Genomic DNA, 27665 nt, shown 5'->3' on the forward strand with positions numbered 1-27665 from the left:
TAGGTCTGCAGAGTTACAATAGGTCACTGTTCCTTAGGTCTGTAGTTCGAGCTGGAAGGATAACCCAATATAAAAATATGCCCAAACTTAATCTTCAACATCCTCCTTGGCCTCCTTGGTTCACGAGATGTGAACTCTTACACTTCTGTCTTGAATCTGATCCAAGATTGATACTTAGAATCAAGAGTTCGAGCTTATATTTATACATGTATTTGAGTTATAATGAAGAGACGCGTCACATGATGACAATCTGACTTGTACATGTAGGCTCACGTCAGCTAGCATCAAAAATCATTATATTTCAACTTGTAAAATCATTTTCTCTCAACCTCTGAGGAGTTAGAAGGTGTGTAATAGCTCATTGGAAAGAGCTCAATGTCTTCTACAAGCCAATGCCAATTTCATCCTTAAATAAGGTCATTTTACCATCAATAAAATTATATTTGTGAATTTCCATCAGTATGTTAATCATGACAATCATATGTTTTTCCATGGTAGCCTTTAGGGTTCCATCATATGTTAGGGCTTCCTCTTTAGGGCTCCAAGTGTGTTCTTCATTTAGAGCATCTTCAACAAGGTTGGGGCTTCAACAGTCATTCATGCATCATTATCTTCATCAATGCTCATATTGAAATCAATGACAATTTTTATCAACAATCTCCCCCTTTGTCATTGATGGCAATATTCTCTCGTCATCCAACATTTTCTCCCCCTTTGACATTAATGGAAAAGCGGGTGTCCAAGTACTCCCCCTATCAAGTTGCTTCTTGTCATGTTGCTCCCCCTGTCATGGTGCTCCTTCCCCTGTCAATGTGTTGTCTTAATGTGATGCAAGAGAAATGACCCCCATCTTCTAGCGAAGATATTCAAATGCTTCTCGTGGTAGGGGCTTTGTGAAAATAACTGCAATTTGTTCCTTTGTATTGACATATTCCAATCTAACATTTTGCTCCGCAACTTGTTCTCGAAGGAAATGGTATTTAATTGGGATATGTTTGGTATTTGAATGCATTACCGGATTCTTTCAAAAATTGATGGCGCTGGTGTTGTCATAATAGATAGTGATTGGTTGATTAGTTTCTATGTTGACATCTTTCAGAGCTTCCTATGTATTCGGCTTCAGTTGTGGAGAGAGATATAAATGATTGTTTTATGCTGAGCCAAGATACAAGAGAGTCTCCTGTGAAGAATGCATTTCCGCTAGTACTTTTTCAATCATCTATGCTTTCAGCCCAATCAGCATCAGTGTAAGTTGTCAAAGTAAGAATTGTGCTTTTGGGATACCATAGTCCAAAATTAAGAGTACCTTTCAAATACCTGAGAATTCTTTTAATAGCCATCAAATGGGATTCCTTAGGAGCTTATTGAAATCTTGCCACCATTCCTACTGCTTGCATAATATCGAGTCGTGAAGCAGTTAAGTATAGAAGAGCTCCAATTATTGATCTGTAAAGAGTTGCATCTACCGAAGGGGATTCATCATCTTTGCTTAATTTGCAACCTATAGTCATCGGTGTGCTCATAACAACACATTCTTCCATCCCATATCTATTAAGCATGTCTTTAAGATATTTTGTTTGGGATATGAACATACCTGCTTTAGTTTGAATTACTTGTAGTCCAAGGAAATAATATAATTCAACAATCATAGACATTTCAAATTCCTTAGACATGTTTTGAGCAAATTCATGACTCATATCATCATTGTTGCTGGCAAAAAATCAGATCATCAACATATACAAGGGTAATTAGTAATTTACCATGTTTATTTGAACCCTTGTTGTTGTAGATAATGATCCAATCTTGAGTACCAAGCTCTAGGAGCTTGTTTTAATCCATATAACGCCTTTTTTAATTTACAAATGAAATATTTTCCTTTTGCTAGATCAAACCCTTCTAGTTGCTCCATGTAAACTTCTTCCTTTAGATCACCATTTAGAAATGTTGATTTCACATCCATTTGATAAACTTTGAACCCTTCTAAACAAGCAAATGCCAAAAACAATCTTATAGCTTCCAATCGAGCTACTGAGGAAAAAGTCTCTTCAAAGTCAATTCCTTCAATTTGTGAGTATCCTTTACAAACCAGCCTTGCCTTATTTCTAATGATCTGACCATCTTCATTCATTTTGTTTTTGAACACCCACTTGGTTCCAATAATGTTTTTATCTTTTGGACGAGGTACGAGTTCCCATGTTTCATTCTTTTCGATTTGAAACATTTCTTCTTCTATAGCTTTCACCCAATGAGGGTCCTTACTAGCTTAAGCAAAGTTTTTGGGTTCTACCATGGATAGTAAGGCAACATCATCCTTTCTTGGTGTATTTGTCATCCTTCTTTGAGTTTGTATTCAATCATCTACATTACCAATAATATGTTCTTTTGAATGGTGCTTTTGAAGGAATTTTACTTTTGATGGAGTTTGAGATGGTTCCTTTTGTTTTTCTTGGCCCTTTTCTTCCTTTGTTGAATCTTCTTTAGATTCTTCAAGAATAGAATCTTCTTCACGGACTTCAATTTCCTTTTCTGGAAGCACTTCGTCAATCTTTACATCAATGCTTTCTACTATCTTTCGTAGTCAATTATTGTAGCATTTGTATGCTTTGCTCCTTGTAGAATATCCAAGAAATATTCCTTCATCAACACGAGAATCAAACTTGCCTGGTGAGTCATCATTGATCTTCATAAAGCATTTACTTCCAAAAATTCTAAAATATTTTACTGAAGCAGGTCTTCCTTTCCATAATTCATATGGAGTCTTGTCATTATTTGGTCTTAGTTGGGCTCTATTCAAGGTATACATCATTGCCCCAATTGCTTTTTTCCAAAACTTGGCCTGCAAATCAACTGCTAGTAACATTGTTCTCGCCATTTCTTGCACAATTCTTTATTCCTTCGACTACTCCACTTTATTTAGGAGTTCTTGCTACAGAAAGTTTGCTTTTGATTCCATGTATTTTACAGAAATCATTGAATTCCTTTGAAGTAAATTCTCCTCCTTTATCTGTTCTAAGACACTTGATATTTCATTCTTTTTCATTTTCCACAAGAGCTTTAAAATTCTTAAAACATTCAAGAGCCTCGGATTTAAATTTTATAAAGAATACTCACAAAATTTCTAGTATAGTCATCTACAAATAGAGCAAAGTACCTTTCACCTTGTAGAGTTGGAGTTCTAGTTGGTCCACATAAATCTGCATGTATGATCTCCAAAGGTTTTGATGTTGAGAATTCCTTAGTCTTGAAGCAAGTTCTAGTTTTCTTTCCATGTTGACATGGGCCACACACAACCTGTTCCGGCTTTAGAATTTTTGGAATGTCTCTCACTGCACTTGTTTTGTTGATTTTAACCAAGTTGTCAAAGTTTAGATGTCCCAATCGCTTGTGCCATAACCAGCTTTCATCTGTTTGACTCATATAGCATTTTTCTTCTTGAATTTTACTCAAAATGTATACGTTATCTGGTGTTCTTACTCCTTTTCCCACAAGTTCTCCTAAAGAGGATTTTTTTATCTCACAATCTTTAGTACTAAAGATAACATTATGTCCTTGGTCACAAATTTGGCTAATGCTTAGAAGATTGTGTTTGAGCCCTTCTACTAGCAATGCGTTTTGTGCTTTTCCCTTTCCATTAACAAGAGCAACTGTCCCTTTTCCGGCAATTTTAGCAAATCCACTTCCAAAGGATACATTTCTATCCTTTTTGTTTAATGAGATAAACTTCTTTTGGTCACTTGTCATGTGTCTTGAACATCCACTATCCACAAACCATTGATTTTCATCACTTTGTGCACATAAAGCTAAGGCCACATTTACCTGTAGTGGGTTCCTCCTTTTTAGACTCTTCCCTTTTTTACATAAATGAACAATTTTGTGCATCATGACCAAAATCATTGCATTTTGAACATACTAGATCATACTTAGCTAAAGGATCAAATGAATTATAGGTCTTGATTTGACCTTGTTCTTTTGAGCCAAGCGGCTTACTTTGATAATTGGTCTTATATCTCCTTGAGCTATTATCCTTATAAGCCTTGCAATGCTTAGCTTGATGACCAAAATTTTTACAGTAGAAATAATAACCAAGAAAGATAGTTTGATACCTGTTTGGATAGCCTTGACTTGATGTAATATTCTTTCCTGGAGATAGCTTTCTTTCATTCCTTGGGTTGTTGTAGGTGGATCTTTGTTCTAGGTGGAACGACTTCTCTTCTTTTGGATGATTGCAAAGGATGTCAGCATAACTTCTTTGGATTTCTTCATTGGCATTCTTCTTTGAACTTGATGATTCACCTTTGAAACCAATTCCAGTCTTATCATGTTGAGGTCTTTGAGTATTAAGGATGTTATCAAGAGTTTGAGAACTTTTCCAACTCTTATTAACCTGATTCAACTCTTTCTTTAGAGAGACAATTTCAGCTTCACGTTTCTCGCATATTTCTTCTCTTTCTTTTAGTTTGTTGTTCAAAAATTCTTCCTTCCTTTTTGCTTCTTCCTTTTCTATTTTGAGAGAAATGACCTTCTTCCTTAATTTCTCATTTTCTTCAATAGCACTCATTAGTAATTCATCTACATTTCCTTCTTCTTCTCTTTCGGAATCATCGTCATTTGTGAATTGTGAAAATTCTATCACTGTAGCAACTAATTTACTTTTCTTACTTATTGCATCATAAGTTATTCATGAAATTACTTCAACAAACATTAAAATAAATATTGCTGTAGATATCACACCATAATACAGAAACAAACATATGCACACATTAACACAGTTATTTTGGACTAATGTCCCTAGAAAAACCCAATGTGGGAAAACCGGTGCAGCAAAGGAGGATTTTATTATTCGGCAATTTTCTTGTACAACAGGGTGCCAAACTGGCTTACCCACAGATAGACAAACTTCGAGCACTTTTCTAAACTCAATGTAGACCCTTCTAACCTCTGCTATAGCTTGAAACCCTCTGCGTCAACCTACTGAAGCTCTGCGCAGCCTCTCTGGGCTTCTGCGTCACTCCTGCAGCCTCTGCATGGATGACGCAGGCCCTTCTAGTGCAGTCTCTACTGCCTCTGCATGGCTTCCTCTAGCTCTGCTTCTGCCTCTTCTGCACTGATCTCCCGTCTCTCTGTTCCCACTTGCTGCCTCCTGACTGCTCTCCATACCACTGGTTCAATTTCTCAACAAACCCCACTCTAGAAATTGAACTAACTAGTCTCCCTCAGAGTGTTTTCCAAGTGCCCCTCAAGCCTCCTCTTATACTTTTTCTGTTGACATCTCAACGGCCGAGATTAAGTCCCTAATCAACAGCTAAGATTAGATCTGGCTTGATCCATGTCTTTTGGACCATTCTAACACAGATTCATATCATACACATTAATTTTTTATTTTCCCTAAGTTTAGACTTAGGAACTCCATTAAAAATACTAATTATTTTAATATCTCTTGATCTGTTTAGAATTTGCCCAAACCCTTTCTAAGTATTGGAGATCTTATGTGCCCCAATCTCTCCACCAAATTTCGTGGCTAGAGCACATCTGATGCTAACCCAAATCAACACTCCCTCTTAGCGAGGACTGTGCTCTAGCAATACTCCTCACTGAGTATTACTCTGATCATCCGGCATCGGTACCTATGCTCATGCTAGGCCTTCCTGCCCAACATCCTCTGCACTGCTGCCTCATGTACCGATGCCCATGACTCTACTATTGCCACTGTTGCATCTATATGACAGCTCCCTTTGCATCTGTGTTGTTGCTGGTCCTTTCTCCCAACATTGCATCCGCGCTGCAACTCCCTCTGCATCTATGCTACTGTTGGTCCTTTCTCCCAACACTGCATCTACACTGCAACTCCCTCTTCATTCGTGCTGCTAACACACTACTTCTGAAAGGGGTTCTTTACCATCCCCATCTTTTCCTTGAAGTAGTCAAGTTTTGACATTCCAAGGGCCTTGGTGAGGATATATGCCACTTGTTCCCCTATAGGAGTGTAGCTCAACTCTACAGCTCCTCATTGGACACAATCTCTGACAGAGTGACACCGGATATCAATATGCTTCAACCTATCATGAAATACTGGATTCTCAGAGAGTTTGATGCAACTCTGATTATCACACATGATCCTAGTCGCCTCCATATTTCTTCTAAATAGGTTTACAAGCAATTTTCTAAGCCATATGGCCTCACACGAAGTTGTGCTTGCTAACATATATTCTGCCTCAGACGAGCTCAGAGCCACAGACTTTTGTTTCCTACTGCACCAGGAGGTTATTCCTGATCCAATGTTGAAACAATACCCAGAGGTACTTTTCCGATCCACTGAACTTCCTGCCCAATCTGCATCAGTAAATCCACTCAACCTGATATCCTTCCCTCCTTGTAGAAGAGCCCATAATCAATTGCTCCCTGTAAATACCTGAGAACGTGCTTGGCTACTGCCCAATGAGCCCTCTTTGGTTCCACCATGAACTGACTAAGGGTATTGACAATGTAGCAAATATCTGGCCTAGTATTGACTAGATACATCAAGGACCCTATGAGCTGTCAGTATAGGGTGGGATCTACATCCTTGTCTTCTGATGCATCAATCTTCTTCTAGTTGGTGATCATTAGCGTGGCCATAGGTCTACTGTCTCCCATCCAAAACCTTTTCAGGATTTTTGTAGCATACCTTCCTTGCCCAAGGAAGATTTCTCCTTTCTGTTGACAAACTTCCAACACTAGGAAATAGTGCATTCGTCCCAGATCCTTCATATCGAACTCTGTGGCTAGATTCTTCTTGCAGTCTTCAATGAGTTTGGATGATCCTGTCAAGAAGAGATCATCCACATAAAATACTAAGATAAGTGGCACCTTCTCCACGACCAGATAGTAGAGATTCAGATCCACGTCACTCTTGACAAACCCCATCTTCTGCAAGTAGCCATCTATTCAACCATACCACGCTCGTGGTGTCTGCTTCAGCCCATACAAGGCTTTCTTCAATCTGCATACATGAGACTTCTTCTCATGAGTTTCAAAGCCCTTTGGTTGATCAATGTATACTTCTTCTTCTATTACCCTGTTCAGAAATGTCGTCATGACATCCATCTGATGGATCTCCCATCCCATCTGGGCTGCAAGAGATATCACGGTCCTAATAGATGTATACCTGGCTACCGGGGCGAAGGTTTCCTCATAGTCAATCCCTTCCTTTTGAGCATACCCTTTAGCCACAAACCTGGGCTTGTATTTTTCAATACTATCATCCGCATCATATTTGATCTTGTAGATCCATTTTGAACCTACCACAGATCTATCTTGAGACCTTGACACCACCTCCCAGACATCGTTTACCATTATGGAGTTATACTCCTCCACCATCGCATCTAGCCAAACCTGATGTTGAGCTGCCTCTTTGACGCTGGCAGGCTCTCCATCTTGAGCTACTAATGTCTGATACCTGTTTGGCTATTTCCGCTCCCTTTTACTGTTCCTTGGCTCTCCGATGAAGTTCTTTGCATCACGCAGAATCTGACGAAGTTCTCTACTGGTTCTCCCTCTGCCAACAAGTGCTTTTGTTCTCTCCTCTTCCTCATCCTGAGAATCTTCCTGATCTGAGGAAGGATTCTTCACTTCTGTTGGTTGAAGAGGCATGACCAACAGATCCTCTTTCGACTGCTCCTTGGAAAGCATTTCGCGAGATCTTCTGAAATCTCTACCCTCCATGAACTTTACATCTCATCGTACTACTACCTTCCTACCCCTGGAAGATAGATCCTGTATGCCTTAGCATTCTCGCTATATCCTACCACGCTATATCCTACCAGATACCCCTTTTCTATAGTCTGATCTAGCTTCTTCCTCTTTTCTTCGGGTATGTGACAATATGCCAAACTCCCAAATATCCTGAAATGACTGACTTTAGGCGTCTTCCCAGTGAAGACTTTCTCTGGAGTAATCTTGCCCAATGCCCGATGAGGAGTCTTGTTCTGAACGTAGATAGTTGTGTTGCATGCTTCTGCCCACGGGAATTTTGGCATCTCCTGAGCATACAGCATGGCCCTCGCTGCTTCTACAATAGTCCTGTTTTTCCTTTTTGCCACCCCATTCTCCTCCGGACTGTAGGGAGTTGCCCACTCTCTTCTAATGCCCCCCTTAGCGCAATAATCAGTGAAGTCCTTATCGACATATTCTCCACCATTATTTGAGCGCAAGACATTTATTTTCTTACTTGTCAGAGTCTCCACTAGAGCCTTGAACTCCTTGAATCGACAGAAAACCTCATCATTGATTTTCAGAAAATAGATCCAAGTTTTCCTTGAGTGGTCATCAATGAAGGTAAGGAAATACTCGGCACTACTAAGAGCTTTGACAGACATAGGTCCACAAATATCTGAGTGTATCAATCCTAGTACACTCTTGGCCCTGTGGTTGCTCCTAAGAAATGCCGCCCTGGCATACTTTCCTAGAGCGCTTCCCCTGCATACATCATCTCGTTCCGTACTCAGCTTCGGAACTCCTGTTACAGTGCTCCTGAGAATTCTCAGAGCTCCATGGTGCAAGTGACCCATCCTTCTGTGCCATAGTTCGTTCAAGTCTTTGTCCCCATGACTACCTATTAGTGCCATTAGAGATTCTAGTTGTAATTTGTACAACCGATTACTTTTGATCCTGATATGCCCTTTCTTTTTCCAGCGCGGGTGTTTGACGTATACCTTTTTCCTTGATGAAGTAGACGTCATAGCCCTTGCCTTGTAGTTGTGACACGGAAAGTAAGTTCATCCCCAATCCTGGCACATGCAACACATTTATGGCACGGAACCGCTCTCCCGATTCTGTCTAAAAAACTATGGTACACTTTCCTACTGGAGTACACTTTGCCTTGTTCCCCATGGTGATCTGAAAGTTCATCTTCTCTTCTCGATATTCTGAGAAACACTCCCTGATTCCCATCATATGCCACGAGGCTCCACTGTCTATATACCATACTTCTGATGATGTAGCACTAGTCATGCACGCCACTTCTTCTTCCAACCTGGAAGCCAACATAGAGAAATCAAAATCTCTCTCTTGTGCAATCTTTTAAAAATCTACGTGAGTCCCCTAAGATGGATGCCTCTGCATCGTGGTCTCAACCCATAACTGATTTTCCCTTTCTGTCTCTGATTACTTGCTCTGATACCATATGAAAATTCTATCACTGCAGCAACTGATTTACTTTTCCTACTTATTTCATCGTAAGTTATTCATGAAATTACTTCATCAAACATTAAAATAAATATTGTTGCAGCTATCACCGTAATACAGAAACAAACATATGCACACATTGACACATTTATTTTGGACTAATGTCCCCGAAAAAACCCAATGTGGGAAAACCAATGCAGCAAGGGAGGATTTTATTATTCAGCAATTTTCTTGTACAACAGGGTGCCAAATTGGCTTAGACACAGATAGACAAACTTCCAACACTTTTCTAAACCCAGCATAGGCCCTTCTGACCTCTGTTATAGCCTGAAACCCTCTGCGTCAGCCTGAAACTCTCTGTGTCAGCCTACTAAAGCTCTGTGCAGCCTCTCTGGGCTTCTATATCACTCCTGCAGCCTCTGCGCAAATGACACAGGCCCTTCTGGCTCTACGCAGTCTCTGCGCCTCTGCGTGGCTTCCTCTAGCTCTACGTCTGCCTCTTCTGCGCTAATATCCCGTCTCTCTGTTCCATACTTGCTGCCTCTTGAGACCACTGGTTCAATTTCTCAGCAAACCCTACTCCAGAAATTGAACTGACTGGTCTCCTTCAGTGTGTTCTCCAAGTGCCCCTCAAGCCTCCTCTTATACTTTTTCTGTTGACATCTCAACGGCCAAGATTAAGTCCCTAATCAACGGCTAAGATTAGATCTGGCTTGATCCATGTCTTTTGGACCATTCTAACACAGATTCATATTAATACACATTAATATTTTATTTTCCCTAAGTTTAGACTTAGGGACTCCATTAAAAATATTAATTATTTTAATATCTCCTGATCTGTCTAGAATCTGCCCCAACCCTTTCTAGGTATTGGAGATCTTATGTGCCCTAACCTCTCCACCAAATTTCGTGGCTAGAGCACATCCAATGCTACCCCAAATCAACATGAATGCCATGAATAACTTCACTGCTTCCAGCATAGTCATCCTCTTCATCAGACTCATCATTATCCCTTTTGAGTAGAAAGGTATTTTTAGTTGATTTTTCTTTTGTAATCATGAATTCTTCTTCATCGGAGTCATCTTGTTTGGAGAAGAAATTCTTTTTATATGACCCTTTCTTCTTGAACATCTTCTTTTTGTATTCGTCTTCATCATCGCTATCATGTTTATGAGGACATTTTGCAGCATAAAATCATTTTCTCTTAGACTATGAGGAGTTAGAAGGCGTGTAATAGCTTGTTGGAAAGAGTTCAATGTCTTCTACGAGCCTATGCCAATTTCATCCTTAAATAAGGTCATTTTACCATCAATAAAATTATATTTGTGAACTGCCATCATTATTTTATTCATCACAATCATATGTTTTTCCCTGGTAGCCTTTAGGCTTTCATCATATGATAGGGCTTTTTCTTTAGGGCTCCAAGTGTGTTCTTCATTTAGAGCATCTTCAACAAGGTTGGAGCTTCAACAATCATCCATGCATCATTATCTTCATCATTGCTCATATTAACATCAATGACAATTTTGATCAACACATGTGACATTGGTGTTACGTCCTTCTAGCACCCACAAGAACCTTGTTGGTTTATAGATCTGCAAAGATCATTCCACGTGGATCTGTCTTAGTCCTTTGAGACATCCACTAAATTTACTACCATGCCTTCGACTGGTACAGTCTCCCTCTCTCCTTCTAAGGGTTGACCTCTGTTAGTCTGGTTAGTGAAACCCTGTTGGTATTGTCCTTTGTACCATGCTCTGTCGACCACTACCAACTCATGCCTGTCACAACAGATCCCTTGCCCAACAAGTTCTATTGGCAATGGCATCCTGCAGTTACTCGATCATGCCCAGCACGATTCTCTGCTCTGTGGCACCACTTGTACCAGACCCTATCTCTCCCTTTGTGATTGACCCGCTCATAGTCCAACTACAAACTTCATTGTGCAACCCTTTCTCAATGGCTCCTCACATATTGCCCCAACACCCTTGTGCATATCCCTGATGCAGTGTCTCTCACACTACTTACATTGTCGACCATAGCACCTTTACACTGTGCTCTTCCACCCTACTTGACACTTTATCTCCTCTGCATATTGAAATTTTTTGGACTCTCGTGTGTCTCCGACTACTCCACTTTATTTTCGGCCCTTGCACACGACTAATCTTGTGTTTTCCTTTCACATTAAACATATGACGGAAACTTCTTTCTTGTTCTCTGCAGTACCTTCTGGCGGTCGACTCAACATTCAAGTTCTAGATCTTGGTTTGAATGTTGCCGACTAGTAGCACTGCACTCAACTCGATTGCTTTTCCTCGCCTCCACATCCTCTAACTTCTCTACCTTTTCCTCCATGTGCTCAACCAGTGTGGCCCCGAGCTACAACCCTATGCACTACCAACTTCCAAACCCGCTCACGTCTTTGCCTGCTGCAATGAATCTTCTGCCACCCCGAGTCCCTGCATCATGTCAATGGTCAACAGCCACTCCTCCTCCAACAATACTCTATCAGTCAACTTTGCGCACTGGCAGCTTACTGCTACCAAATCCAACTTGCCACGACTCCTTTATGACTGTGTCGTTTGTCACCCAAACCATCGATCGATGTCCCAAGTCTTGTGACCTATCAGCTTTGGCCGCTACGATCTTCAATTTGTCAGTCATGCTTGCTTGTCCCCGCAACAAACTTTGTTCACTTGACGACTAGGCTTGTCTGGCCACTTGTTCCTCTATCATATTCATGCATGCACCACGATTGCTTCCGTTATCTACAGCCCAAAGTTGTCAGTAATTTTCTTCGACCTATCTTCTCTTTTCCTTCACTCGTCACGACTATCTGTTGTCAAGCAACCTCTCTGCCACCCCTACTTCCTCTTGCTAGCATGCACTCGTCTTCCAACATTGTGGATAATCCAAGTCCTCACTCTACAAACAACAACCACAAAAACCTCAAAATTGTAATTATATTATAACCTTTATCACGTGATGCTTCCCAAAACAAGTTACATAACACTCAATATTCAATAAACTTCATATTTTTGGGTTAACTGAACAACAATGAAGAGTTCCTTGTGCAATCGGTACACTAGCAATGGAATGGTTGAGCAAGTGTGGGCACTGATAATGTGGGATGGCTCATGTGCTTATGTGATTGTTGGTAGTGAGTATTTGTAGAATCCGGCACCACTAAGACTAGCAACAGTTCTTGTCTTCCTTGTTGATTATCTTGTTTCCATTGGGTCTTGCAGCATTGTTATTTTTGGTGAGATCTAGGACAGAGAGTAATTCAATGCGAACCCTTCCCCTTGTCACCTCATAAGCCACCTCGTTGGTGATGTCCACATCAAATGCCTACAACTAGGAAGAAAATTGCGCCTTGACAGCCATTGGGCACATTCAAATTTTGTACTAGATATGTGCTACTTTCTGTTTTATGTGCAACTACCCTTCCCTTGGCATCTAGATTCCCCGACACCAAAATTTTATCTTCCCAAGAAATTCGCTCCAAGCCCTAGTTGGTCGCTTGGCCTTAAGAGAGCCGAAATAGGCAAGATAGAGAAAGGAAGAAATTTATGGATAAAAGTTTGTTTGATCACCAACAAAGGATGGCCAGTGAATAGCCCTAGGGTGGATGGAGTCTATGGATTCTTGAGGCTAGTTAATCTTTGCAACGGAGTAAGGATATTTTGATGCGCTAGCATCAAAACCCTAACTATTATCTTTGTGAGGGATCGAAGGCACTTGGGCAAGCTACAACATGAGTTCCCAAGGGGAATACCATTCACATGTTATATAACAAGCAAAGCATGCAATAACAATGTCTAGCTTCTATATAATTGATTTTCAACAAATTAGGGAACAATAGAAAATCCCTAGATTACCAATATATTCCATACATTAGACATAAAGCAAAAAATTATCAAATACAAGGCTCACTTACAAGATAACATGCATGAAATAATCCATCATTGATCCAAGATAACTTCTCCAAAGACAAAGAAATAGCTCCAATACAAATTAGACTCCATAGGTCACATCTCTCCCACTAGTAAAGAAGGTCGAAATTCTCCTAAGAGAGAACAAAATCTCCCAATGATGATGATGAGAAATACAATAGTCCTTTCCTCTATTTATATGAGTAATAGATCCTAATTAGACTAAAAGCCCCTAAATCTCAAGTAAGATTACAATGATGAATTGGGTTACAAGCCAACCCACTAGCCAACACATAAAACATAAGGTTTGCCCACAGATCTGAATCGTAGCGCTGAAGTCATCCATGCGTAGGGCTATATGAGCCATGCGTTAAGGCTTCTTGGTGCCAAGCTAGATGTAGAAACCTTCTAAAATCATCCTCTGAGGGTTGGCCCTCATATTTCTGTCAATATCCCTCTATCGACCCCAAATTTCATCTTGGGGCACAAAGGTGGTCTCATGGGTCTCCAAATGGCCATAGTGTCACTCTCTGCTCCAATATTGAGGTCTTACAAGGTGGTGTTAGCCCTCCCATGTCTCAAGAAGTGAGACCATCTTCATCTGGGCCTTGGATTAGTTGTCATCCATCATGAAGTGCTAAGACAATTGGGGGATTGTTGGGTCTAGGTTCATCATCCCGAAAAGTCATCAAGTGTAGGGAAAAGTGCCAGAACATTGTGGGTACTGGAGGTTCCCAAGGGTGTATGTGATGCTCTGCCGCTACTTAGAGTCCCATGGCTCTCAACACTTCACCTGTGGGTGTCAATATGCTTCTCTAGAGGCCTGGGATCCAGCGAAATTGTCTAGGTCGTGGTTGTGGAACCACCTAACAATCACATCACTAAGTCCAACAAGCAACAAGTCATTAGATACAATAATCATTTTTGCATCTAAGTGGACCAAGCTTGAATGTAAAGGGATATTTCGTACTTCAAACAAGGCTTCCCTTCCCAATTCAGAGTCTTGAACTCACAAAGGTGTTTCCTCCCTAGGTAGCAATGGCTAAAGGACCACCCTATTAGGTGTTTTCAGCCCCCAAGGGGAGGTAACATTTCCTCAGTCTACCCTTCAATAAATAGGTGTTATGTGAACAATGATGATAACATTGGGAAGAAGACTTCATGGCTAAGTGTCATGGTCAAAGGGTCTAGCATGATGGAGATCCACATCTTGAGTGTATAGATGTGAGGAGGGAGCAATCATGGACGCATGAGTTACCAACTCGGCCTTTGTTTTTCCACCCCTCTTGTGCACCTTTTACTTTTTCTTGGTTTTTCTGTGTATCACTTCTCGTAGTTCAAAGGGTTAGATCATGCTTTGTATGATATATAGCAGTGTATCACCCCTTAATGATGAGGCAGCTCATTGCCCATTGGGGATGGGACATGCGAGGGTTCCTTTCACGATGTATAGGAGCGATATGGTGCTCAAGAACTAGGTGATGGCCATAATGGGTGAGATTGAGCTCATGCTAGGCTTTTGCCCACGTGCTAATGTGTATGTCCCGACCATGTTTTGTATTTTGATATTCTTTTGTCTATTTTGCTTGTGGTCAATATATGTTTCTTCCTTTTCTTTTAGTTGCTTCAATTTCCCAGCGCCAAGTTTCGGGCCCTACGTAGGTATGTGGATGTATGGGTGCCAAATCCCAGAGAACCAATGGTCAGTTGAACCCAATGTTTTTAAAACCGGAACCGGTGACCGGACCGGTCCACCTAATGAACCGGTTTACCAACCGGAACCGGTCTAACCGGGACTGGTTTGGTCTAAACGAACCGGTTTTACAAAAATACATTAAATAATTAATTTTTAATGAAACAAAACTATTTTAAGATGTAAAACCATGATTCCAAGTCAATAGAGACAAAATATGCAAAGTTTGCTCATTTATATACCATGTAAAGGTGAATATATCAAAATGGCACCGAGTACAATACATATCATCGACAAAATAGCAAAATACATAAGAAATGAGGCTCTAAATGGCCTATAAAGTCCAAAAACAATGCTGCAAGCTATGAGGCCATTGGCCTACTACAAGTCTACACTGTACACATGATCAATCATCAAGTTCATCACCACTGCTAGACATAGGATCATCATCAGGAGCTACATAGACATCATCTGGTTCAGAGTCTGAGGATGCCTCAGCCTGATCTGCAACCTCAGTATCAATGCCACCAATGATAATAGAAGTGGACCTAATGGAAGAACGAGTTTGTCGACCTGCACGACTAGTGCCTTCCATTGCTTCTTTGCCTTTCCTTGATGTCGCTACTAATCCTGGTTCTGATGCCGACTTAGAGCAAAAAGTCTGATTTTCAAAGAAGTCAAAGATCATAAAAGTGCTGAGGTCAAGGAGTGCTCCAAAGGAATAAGAATATAAGAAGGTTTAAATAGTCTGTTCAAGACCTGTAAGGCATTTGCATTTTCTCTCTCTGTATTTCAGGGAAAATTCTAAATTTCTATGTACTATAGCAAGGTGAGCCGAGACTTTGAAAGAGAACCAAAAAGCTTATGTTATATCAGATATAAAGGCCGAACTTCCTCACTAGAAATTAATGAGAAGTTACACTGGAGTTCTGATGACTGTACATGTTAATGTGAAAGTTCTTGTGGACGTCAGAAACTCTTTGAATTACATTACCCCGCGAACATCCAAAATAACACCTCTATGAAAAATCAGAACTCTGACATCCGAGTTTCTTTGGACAGTGACATCTAAAGTACAAAAACGTGGAATTCTGTAACCTAACTTATTGACAGATTTAAGGCATTTTTTATGACAACTAGAAACAATAATACTTGTCCAAGATCTGAGCTATCTTTGGCATCTGAATTTCCTGAAGTTTAAAGTAGACATGGAAGCATCAAAGTCTAATATAATGAAGCATCTAAGGATTGGGAGGAGTTTTATATGGCAAAGACAAGGAGTATACATGAGAAATCTTAACCTATAGGCTATGACAAATCCAAACCTGTGGTGTCGATATCAAAATCAGCCTCAACCACAGTCAAAAACCCCTAAACCACAGTCAAATTTCCCTAAACCACAGTAAAAAATCCGCCTTTTTCCATGTTTTGGTGGGCATGCCTAAAACCGGCCGGTTTAGGACAGAACCGGCCGGTTTAGGACAGAACCGGCCGGTTTGATACAAACCGGCCGGTTCTGTCCTAAACCGGCCGGTTTTCACCGGTTAGGGCTGAAAAATGGCGAAAGGCCCAGTCAAACCGGGTTTTTTGGCCGGTTCAGACCGGCAGCCTTGCTAACCGGCCGGTTTGACCGGTAACCAGTTTTCAAAAACGGTTTTAAAAACTATGGTTGAACCCAAAGAATGAAGGTGGAATAACGACTTGTAATGTACGATGGAAAGTGGTAAGTATGGAATAGGGATAGATGGGACATGTTATCTCAATCAGAGTTTCCCAAGTAGTACCCCTCCTATACCCATTGGGCCATTAGAGGAGGTTCCATTGACTAGAGTTGTAGACTAACCCCCCATTTAAGGTGAGGGAACAAGATCTTGGTCAAACCCCTCCTTCTTCCAAGTAATCCATATCGAAATCCCAAAGTACAAACAAGTATAAGCACCTAATTACAAAATGAATGAAGTAACTTTTGACCAGAAGCCCGCCTTCGTACATGTGCGCTTGCGAGATGGGTCAGAGGCATATCACTAATCCAAGTGGCCGAGATGAATAGTTGCACGTCATTGACTAGTGGAGGTTGTCAAGGGCTATTGTCTGGCCAGCTACATGCGAAGTGTGTGGAGAAAACTTTTCATCTATAGGGTCACCCACTTTTGTTGGGTAATACCTCCCCAAATGTACCAAGCAAGACTTGCAATGAGTCACAAAGTTGGACAAGACACTTGTTCAAATTTCAATTGAGAAGTCTTGCAGAACAATTTTTCTCATTCTTCCGGTGTTCTTCTCTATGCAATTTCTGTACCCCGATGGCGAAATTGTAATAAATGATGTTAGCATGATGAACTTATTTAAAAGACTTAGCTCCCTAGGACTTGGTTATTAGGGAAGTTACTCTAGAGTGTTTTTGTTTACTTGGTTAATTATTATTTGTTTTTTAGCCATTAATAATTTGCTAATTTTTTTCACTCACACCTCCAAAGTTGGAGTACGCCTAATGGCTAGGCCTTAGTGGTGTTGTCTAACTCTAGAGTCAATGTATATTACCATACTAATCATTATCCATAGTCTCATGGAATTGCATTATATTTTTCTAGGAATTTTTTCTATAATTAAAAATTCTCGCAAACAGGAATTTTCCTTGTAAATTTTATGTAAATAACAAAAGGGTGGTACTAATAGATGTTGTATGCCTTAGAGGTATTCATTTTCTAACCCAGAGCACCCACTTTACCTTAGTACCCCCTTCTTGAGAAAAATATTAATTTTTCCTCATGAAAATCAATTATTCACTCAAAAAAGGTGAATAAAATTGCTCCCTATTATTAAGAAAACATGTTTCTACTTGTCTCCAGTCTCACTAAGACTCACATTAATAATGAGTTAGAGAGGTTAGGGTGAGTTAAGTGATAGGTTTTTACTTGTCTCCACTCTCACTAAGACTCATAGTTAGTTAACACAGTGTTGGAGCCAAGTTAGGAGGAGTTAAGTGACAGTTTACTTGTCTCCAGTCTCACTAAGACTCACAGTTAGTTAATAATGAGTTGGAGACAAGTTAGGGGGAGTTAAGTAACATGTTTTAGGGGGAGTTAAGTGGGGCATATGGCGAGTTTTTCTCTTCTAGAGATTTGCACTCCTCTTTGGAAACTCCTCCCTCTTGGTCTATAAAACAAAGTGTTCTGCTTTATTGCGAAGGGGGTTGGAGAAGAAGATAGGAAAGAGAGCTCTGCTAGCATTTGTAAATTGTTCTTATCATTTGGAATAAAAGACTTAGGAGGCAAATAATGGTGTACAAGCTTTGTGTGGATGCTTGATGTTTAACATATGAGGTAACATTGCTTTGTGCTTTTTTTGCTTTAAGATTTGTTGCAAGCCTTTGAAGGGGTATTGTTACCCAATAGGAATAGATTTTTCAAAACTTAATTATTTATTAAATCTATTTGTTGTCTTACATCTTGGAATTCGAGATTATATATACCAGTGTTGATAATATCGGTATCGGGAAAATATCGGCGAGGGTCCAGAAAATATCTTATCGGCAATATCGGCGAAAATATCGGCAAAATATCGGCAAATATCGGCAAGCATAAAAAATGCATAATATATTCATTTTTTTCAGATTTTTAAACATATAAAGCAATAACAACATGAAATAAACACATTGGCACATAAATATGAAGAAAACACTGAAGATGAAATCTTCAGCTTGATCACGTTGAAGATGCACTGATGCTTCCTCCGGGTGATCTTCAAAGTTGATGTGATTTTGTTTCTCTATTCATTGTAGATCCTTGTGGTCTTGTTATAGAGTTTAATCCTCCTTGCTGGTATAGAATCCTAGATACTACGATTTGCATATCATTGCGGCATATTATTGTGGCATTATTTGCACCGTTTTGCACTAAACCGAGATTACTTGTGCCGTTATGGTTGACTGAGATAGCATCGAGACTCTTACCAGGATTCCATTGAGATTGTATCACCAAATTGTAGGATCAAGAACATGTGACTATGATGATATTGATGTCCTTTCGTTGTTGATAACTTCAGCACTGAACCATACTATAATCTGTCACGGAAACTGTGTTTATTATCTTTACTGTAATCCGCTACTGTGCACTGTGATTTAGCATTGAAACTTTGTCCAAGTTTTGTGTACTGTAATCTAGGTTGAACTAATCACTGTTTGGCACATCATGGTGACATTCTGTGGTATGTCATCCAATTATAACGGTATGTATTGCAGAGCCTTCGAACAACTATATAGATGACACTGTAATCACTACAATTTTTCCTATCCGAAAATCACAGATATATAAGTATGCCGGGACTGTGTTCAGTATATTAGGTAGTACTCCTTGACTGAGATCTGAGCTTGTTGAATCATGTGACCGAACTGAGGGAGACTGAATATAGCACAGTGATGAACCATGTGTATCACTGATAACCCTTTCTTGTCTAGGGGACAGAAGCACAGACCACGTTCCGGCTCCAGCTCTCAGAAAAACAATGACGTGAAAAAACCCAAAAATCATTTTATACAGCGCGCGCGGACTGTTTTTAAGTTTTTAACCTCGCCGGCGATATTTTCACTCGTCGCGCGATATTTTAGGAAATATCGCCGAAATATCGGAAATCGCGCGAGATTTTTAAAACAGGAAAATATCGCGATATTTTGGCGGCGATATTTCGGCTCGCCGAAAATATCGCGATATTTCCGAATATCGCCGATATTTCGGCGATATTATCAACAGTGATATATACTACTAATTTGATTGGCATATTTCTAGATTTCATATGTAGGAAACACCTATCTCTTAACAAAGCTTCTCAGCCCTTGCTTCCATGATGCCACAATGCATCTTCTTACCATGATCATACCTGCAAGGATTTCTGATAGGATCCTTTTGAGAGGGACACCATCTCATTCATAATGGAGATCTATTACTCCCTCTTTCCCTGATCCCTTTCTTCAGCTTCCTCCATCCTTCAGGTAATCTTTCCATAGCACTATTTTGTCAACCTTTCCTTTGCACATATTTGAGTCCTTTGTCTTTCTCTATTCAACATAGAGACCACAAACTGTTGATCTAGGTAACCTTCTTGTTCATGGAATTGTCAATATCAATATCAATGATGATTATTTTCTCATCATTTTTCCCAAATCTCATAACTGAGATCTCATGAAGATATTTCTTCATTCTTCTTTACTGCATTTCAGATAGTATATCCTCTAGTATTTCATGTATCCTTCTTATGTCTCCTTTCTTAAGAGTTCTCATGAATTCAAAGGAGACCTTGATGTATTGACTTCTCTAAGGATTATAACAATCTTTTTCATTCCATTCAAGAACCTTGATGACCCATCCAATATATAGGTCTTCTTGTAATCATGAAGTCATAAAACCAAACTTGATTATAAAATGTACTTACTTTATTGTGAAGATGAAATCTTCACCTTGATCAAGTTGGCAGAGTTAGAGTAGACATATTGGTGCTTCCTTCGGTTGAGATCTTTGATAGGCAGATTGCCTTCCTTGCCTTCAAGCTATCTTGATATATATATCAACAAACTGCTGATATAATTGTGTAGTATGCAGCATTGACTTGTGATTGCTTGTCATGATATAGAGATCCATCAATTAGTGAACACCTTCATTCTACATCGAGTACTGTCCATACAAATTTGAACACTATGCAGTAGATGATCTGCTTCTTTGAGTAGGAATCTGAAATGTTCTTTATTGAAAGGATCCAATCACAGGAATGTTGAGATCATGCTATGATGTGGATTGTGGAAGACACCAAAGCTGTTGCTATAAACCAGAGTTCTGAATACTTCGTCTTCAGATTATTGATCTCCAAAGCCCTTGCTGTAGTTGACTGTAGTTGTAGACTGCTTCTTGGACTTCGATCCTCTTCTAAATGGTGTCGTCTTTGAGATACAAGAGCTTGCTGTTGTAGATTGTCTCCTTGATCAGCTATCCTTGTGTTTACATACTGCTGTTGTAGACTAGGGTTTGATCAAGGTAGAGATCTTGATATTTTTCAGCTTGCTATGCTTGAAACTTGATGTTGGCCTGTCTCTTTTCTGCCCTCTTTGACTTCTGAACCAACCCTCTGATACCATGTTGAAGAATCTAGGGCATTCAGAAAATACAATGATTCTTCATTACATGATAACAATTTGTGAAGTATTTATACAATTTATCTTAGCTTGATGTTTCCATTATTATTAGTGTGTGTATGTTAGCTTCATCAAACTGCTATCAAGACAAAAGAGACAAGAACACAAATATTTGGCTTTCTGCCAGGGCCAAAACCTCTCCCTCTTGGAGAGGAAAACCCACGCAAAATTCTTCTTATAGAGATTCCATTGATGAATACCAAGACCATGACCCTTGACACAATCTGCCTCTCCAAGACCAAGACATCAATCCTCTTCCTTGCCACTGCTGAGATCATCATCACTGCTGCACTACTGCATCATTGATATCTTCATTTCTGCTGCCATCATTGATCACTTCATTGCTGCACCATGACTGTCCCTTGAAATTGCTACAGAGGTGATCTCTGCATTTTCAACAAGATCATGATCTTACACGAACTGGATCATGACTTTATCCTTGTCACAGCTTCTTCCATTATGCCGAGAATATAACCATCACTGTCATTGCTACAGTAGCACTTGACACTGCTTGAAACCCTCATCACTGCACCTCTATATACCTGGACTTCGGAATTCTTTTCAACATGATGATATATACATATGCCGAGACTGAGATCTAGGATCATTGTGATATCTATTAAGTTGAGACTGCTGTGAGGTAGTTCCACTGAGATTGTGATGTTACCTTCTAACTAGGCCGAGACTGTGATCTTACCTTCTCACTAGGCCGAGACTGTGATCTTACCTTCCTTTCATCATGCCAAGATTGTCATGCTCCTTCATTGTTATGGATCCGAGACTGATCATATTGTTACTGTTGATACTGTGGCTTACCAGGACTATGGAGATATTCTTATGCCGAGGTTAACTATCCATTCGAGATCCTGTCTGCTCCTCCATGCATCCGAAGTGTAGCTTTCCTGCACCTAATACCCATCCGAGGTGCAGTCAAGCCTTTCCTTGTATGCCTACTTGTAGTGCGGATCCGCTTTCTCCATTCCCATGCGAAATTTCAGAGAAAGAACTGAGATGTCTCTTCTTATTTGCAGAGACCTGCACCCATCTTCATGAAGTTTCAGAGAGAAATGTGAGACTGTGATCTGCATTTTGTGGATACCTTGACAGGGTATTTATAGTGGTGAACCACCTATATTTGAGCCAACATGAACCCATGAACCGTCATGACTATTTCCTTGAGCCGACGTGACTTTCATTTACTAACTAATTCTATTTGGAGCCGACATAAAGAATTTCTTCTTGTTTTTGCTTGCAGACTTCTTGGAGGATTATGCTTGGTCTTTGGAGGGCTTCTTCACAACTTTGTAGACTTGTATACATTTACATAAATGCATGAAGAGTTTCTATACATATGACATGACTCTTTGACATATAAATAAATCCTAAAGACATCAAGAAGTCTATCACCTAGTGACACTTCTTGCTCATGAAACCCATGTAGCAAGGCATACAAAAATAATTTATTTCCTTTTATTACATCATTTACAAAGATCATGTCATTATGAAGACCAAACCTAGTTAAACTTTCTTCACCATATGACAACTTCAATGATCTCAAATTTAAAGAAATTGAAAAGTTCAGATTCTAGCCTCATTGATCCTACTTGTTATTGTTAGTTGCTTGGTTCATTTGATGTATGTGGTGAATACTAGACCCAATATATGTTATGCAGTGAATGTTTATGTCAACTTCAATTGGAGCCACGTCTTGATCATTAGATAGTTGCCAAGCATATTTTGAGGTATTTGTGTGGGACTATTCATCACTATCTAAAGTATGATGGAAAGGAGATCAAATTAATTGGCTTCACCGATTCAGATTGGGGTGGCAGTGAGAAGGATGGAAGAAGCACTACTGGTGGTTGTTTTAGTTTGGGATACACTATGATTTCTTGGATAAGTCGTAAACAAGATTAGGTTGCTTTGAATAGTGTTGAGGCTGAATATGTTATTGCTTGTGAAGTTGGAAAAGAAGCGGTTTGCTTAAGGAAACTTCTATCAGGGCCCTTGGATCCCACAGTTATAAATTCGGATAATCAAAGCAGCATCAAAATGTCTGAGGACCCCGTGTTCCATGCCAGGACTAAGCATATTAACAATAAGTATCACTACATTAGAAGTTTGGTTCAAGATGGGGCCGTGAAACTACAATACAAACCAACAAATGAACAAGTAGCTAATGTGTCGACAAAATCTCTTCCCAACAAGAAGTTAGTTTATTTTAGGAGCATGCTCAGATTAGTGGATATCTTTGATTTGGTTGAGAGGGAGAGATGAAGTACCATAAAATTGTCTGCATGTTGGTATTTGGGAGGACATCGTGGCCTAGTTAATATCAAGATCTCAGTTGACGTCTAGATCCCAAAGGGAGGGTACTTGGATCCCTGTAAGAGTTGGTGCCAGGGCATGGAGGCCTAGATGGTATTTATATCCTATTGGATGGATACCAGGGTTGTAGCATGATGTTACCTATAGTGGCAATTGCCTAGATGACACCTTAGTCCTTGTTGTGTGGATACCTTGGCAGTTAGGGTATCCCTAGCATTGCGTATGTTGTAACTCTTCAATGAACAATGTCAATTTGAGTACATCCTTGTACCTATTAGAATAATTATGAATACCTCCCTAGTTAAGAGGGAGTGTTGAAAATGTAACTATGGTCGGTCTTCATAATTGCTATTGTATTTTGTCATTATGTATTTATTGTAAAATTGAAAAAGAAGAAAAAGAAAATTATTTTCAAGCATGGGTTTCATGCTCATTTTATTTATTTATTAGGTCAAAGCCTCCATTGTAGGCTTCTAGGGTTTCTCTTGAGTCATAAGAGTCATTGTCATATTTATTAGACCCTTCTTGGGCTTTTGTATCATGTAAAGAAAATTATTTTTGAGTCAAAATAGTCATTTGTCACCTCCTCACCAAGTCAGCCCTGCCTTGAAGAAGTCGGCCCAGATTGGGGCTATTTGACCCTGTGGAAGTAGTATAAATAGAAGAAGAGCTCAACCTATTTGGCATCCATTCATCCACAAGTTCGATCTGCAGTACAAGAGCAAGAAAAAGGAGTGCGAAGTCAAGGAGAAGGAAGAACAAATTAAATAAAGACCAAATCGAAGTTTTTGGGGCATCTCTCTCTCACATGTGTGATTTTTCTAGGGTTTCTAGGCAAGTTGCAGGGGCCAAAATTTCTGCAGTAACTGCAGGTCTGAAATTTTGAGTTGCAGGGGGTCGAAATTCCAAATTGAAGCAGTTTTGAAGGAAGTTACTCTCATTGACTTTGACAGTATCTATCTACTTGGAAGGAGGGCTGACTTGGTGATTGGAGGAAGTCTTTGTCTAGGTCAAAAGGTCTTGGATTGTCTCACTTTGACTTGATTCTATTATTGAAGAAGAGTTGACTGGGTTTTCCCCTTGAAGAGGGGTTTTGCCCTAGTTGAGTGCCTACATCTTGTGTCTCTTGTTCTTGTGATCTTCATGCATTTTTGATTTGGTAATTGCTTGATGAAAGATAACATAATAAAGAAGTAAAAGAAGCCAACACATATCACAAGTAATTATCAAGAAAAGAGGAATCAAACCCTAATAACTACATGCATTGATTTCTCAACACGGGAATACCTCCCAATGCTACAAAAATCGACAAATATGATATGCAGGGTATAATTCATACATCATAATATTATTAACAAGTTATAAAGTTAATCTATTTTAAATAATAAAATTAATATATATAAATGTGAGTTAACATATTTTAAATTATATATAATTAAAGGAATTAAGGGAAGTGTTATTATAAATTTTATAAATCTTACATATATTACAAATTAATATAACTTATGTTTATGCCAATGCCTTTGTGAATACTCTCGGCCAATACCTTTGAGAATACCAAACGAATATTGGGATGTAACCCGGACTGGAGAGGGCAAACCATCGGAGAAGCCTGGCAACATGGTGGGACTCAGAACATGATGAAATGTACAGGAACATCCCTCCCCTGTTCTTTTGGGGAATCTGGTTAGCTAGGAACAAAGCAATATTTAGAGACCGGACCTCTGCCCGCGCAATCATTGCCTCAGAAATAGCAGCGATCTACTCACTGCTCCCTTCTAATCAGTCTCTTCCAGCTCCCCGAGCTGTAAGGGAAGAAGAGATAAACTATCATATCCCCTGGGCGTACTTTGACAGAGCCACAAATGAAAATGGTATGTGCAGAGGAGGGCTCATCCTTCACTTTAGCAGACAACATTTCCTGAAGCCCAAAATAGGCCTGGGGAGAGGCTCGAAGTTCGAACAATTACACTGAGCTGCTATCTCTTAAACTTTTGTCATGCCAGGCCAGAGAATTAGAATGCAGATCCTTGCAAATCTTTGGGAATTCCTTAAACGTGATCGACTGGTTTAATGCTGTCCAGAGGTGTCATAATCATACTTTGCAGCCTATTCTAGAGGAAGTTCAACAATTATAACAATATTTTGATTATTTAACTTGTTGTCACATCTACAGGGAACACAACAGTGATGCAGAACTTTTCTCTAAGGAGGGTGCTCAACAGGTGTTGGGTGTATGGCAGGTCATCGAACACATAGAGGGGACAGTCCAGACTCCAGACATACCCACATCAGTCAATCATCACCTTATAATTTTGACTCTTTCTGGTTTAGAATGATGCTATCACAGTGGTCATTTTACATTGATGCCATGTCACTCTTTTATTTATGTAGTGGATGTATAAAACTCTTGGACTATATCAGATGCATATATGACTGGTCGCTCCTGAAGGTTTTGATGCTATTACTTCAGGAGGACAAATCTTGTCAGTTTTTCCTTTTTGGATCTAGGGGCTGTGTCTTTTTGGAAAAAGCCCATTTTTGTTCTTGCCGTCTCTTTTTGGAACAGCAACTGAAATGCTTTTGCATGTGCATATATGACTGTTTATCTCTTAATAAAAGGTTACAATTTTTCTGCAGGGAGAAAAAAAAAAAAAATATATATATATATATATAATTCCAAATATTTTTTATATATTTTGAAAAAAAATTAGATGTATATAGACGACGTCAATGGTGAACCTCATCAGAAAATTCAAATTCGAATCGAACTTAATCGTTGCCGAATTTGAATTCGAACCTGAACCATGTGCCATAGCTCCCAACATAGAGGATCTATCAGACTGCACAAGTGAATTATTAAGTGGAAGAAAATATAAATTTAAATTCCATGATAGATGGGGCAATCAAGATACAGAAGTTACAATATAAATACTATTAGCAGATTCCATTCAACAATTCTCCTGTACTCCTCAATCTACAAAACGTGTGTAGAAAATAGCATAAAATACATGTAATAGTTTCTGAGCCATCCATATTATCTTCACCGCATATATAAGCCCCTAGAGGATAACTAGTTCTTTTTCCAAAGGAAAGATTTTTTAGAAGCAAGGCTTTAATCTGCACGTCTATAGAATTCAAACATTGTAATTTATACAGATGATCTATGAGAATTTATTTTAGTGCAATAAAGAAAGAAATGAATCAGAGAAACTGAAAACAAAGAAACTCACACAAGCTGCTGACAATGAAGTGCAGAAAATGAGTGAAGCCTTTTATCCATCATCAGACCAATGTGGCCAAATAAAGCCTCCCCTGCATATAACTGCATCATAAAGTCAACGTAAAATTCTTGAAACTTCCATTATTATAACAATAATTGTTGCAACAAATTAACATACCTTTTCTTGCCGCTGCTTGTTAAGCCATTCAGGTATAGTATTAACAAATGCCAAAGTCTCTTCAGCATTAGATGATATATAAAAGATGGGAACCTGCCTATCAATTGATCAGTTCAGTACACAAGAAGAAATTAGGAAAAATCAGCTCTAACAACTGTAAAAGCTTCTCCAACATTCATGTCCAACATATGGTCTCTTTAATCAATATGGTAAACAAAAATGTCATAATTTACTCATGAATACAACTCCATTTAACCAAACTAAATCCTCAATGTGCATCCCATATTTCTTTATTCCCAAGAGATTCCTGACAAAAATATTTTCCACGTGCATGCACCATGAATATCATAGATGCTAAGCAAATGATGCAACTAAAATAGCAGAAAATATTAATAAGGAAACATCAAGTGGATATATCTCCGGGACAATTTTGATGGTTAAATCCTGCACAATGGAATCATGGACACCCATGTAAAAAACTTCCATATTGTGTCTATCCAGAGTCACATACTAACGACCTATTCTTTCAACACACTACCAAACCCTGGGGATTACAGGTGTGATCTATATTTTTTTGAAATTTATGTTTCAGAATGCAGAGAATATCGTAAACATCAAGAAATTAAATGCTGGAAATGAAATGCTAAGTCTTCTATCATTCATGCACATTAATTTTAGATAACAATGGTATGTTCTATACTTCAGCACAATTTACTTCAATGTTTCTTATCAGCCCAATGACAATTTCCAATTATTTCCACTAGCAATCATATTAACTTAAACACATTGATAGTAAATGCAGATAGAACATAAAACCATGTGCAGAAGACAACCCAAAACAAGAGGACATAGGATTTGGCAGATGCCAGGGAAAAACCCCAATGTGGGTAAAACCATTTGACCAAATCTTCTTATTATTATTCAATAGTTCAGCAGAGAGAGAGAGTGCAAATATCAAATTTACT

At 39.3% G+C, this 27665-nt stretch overlaps 1 protein-coding gene across 1 annotated transcript in view; it reads right to left on the minus strand.

The window, feature by feature from the left end:
• The window catches only part of LOC149140774 (integrator complex subunit), a 232979-nt gene that overhangs the window by 99899 nt on the left and 105415 nt on the right, over positions 1 to 27665 (minus strand). The window contains exons 5-6 of the mRNA XM_089447315.1: positions 26701 to 26797; positions 26533 to 26624 (exon numbers count right to left, since the gene is read on the minus strand). Coding sequence (XP_089303441.1) covers positions 26533 to 26624; positions 26701 to 26797 — 189 coding nt within the window. The remainder of the gene's footprint in view (positions 1 to 26532; positions 26625 to 26700; positions 26798 to 27665) is intronic.

Source organism: Pinus tabuliformis, chromosome X, assembly GCF_031772625.1.
Source record: "Pinus tabuliformis cultivar Carrire ecotype Pingquan chromosome X, CPIR1, whole genome shotgun sequence".
In the NCBI taxonomy this organism is placed as follows: Eukaryota; Viridiplantae; Streptophyta; class Pinopsida; order Pinales; family Pinaceae; genus Pinus; species Pinus tabuliformis.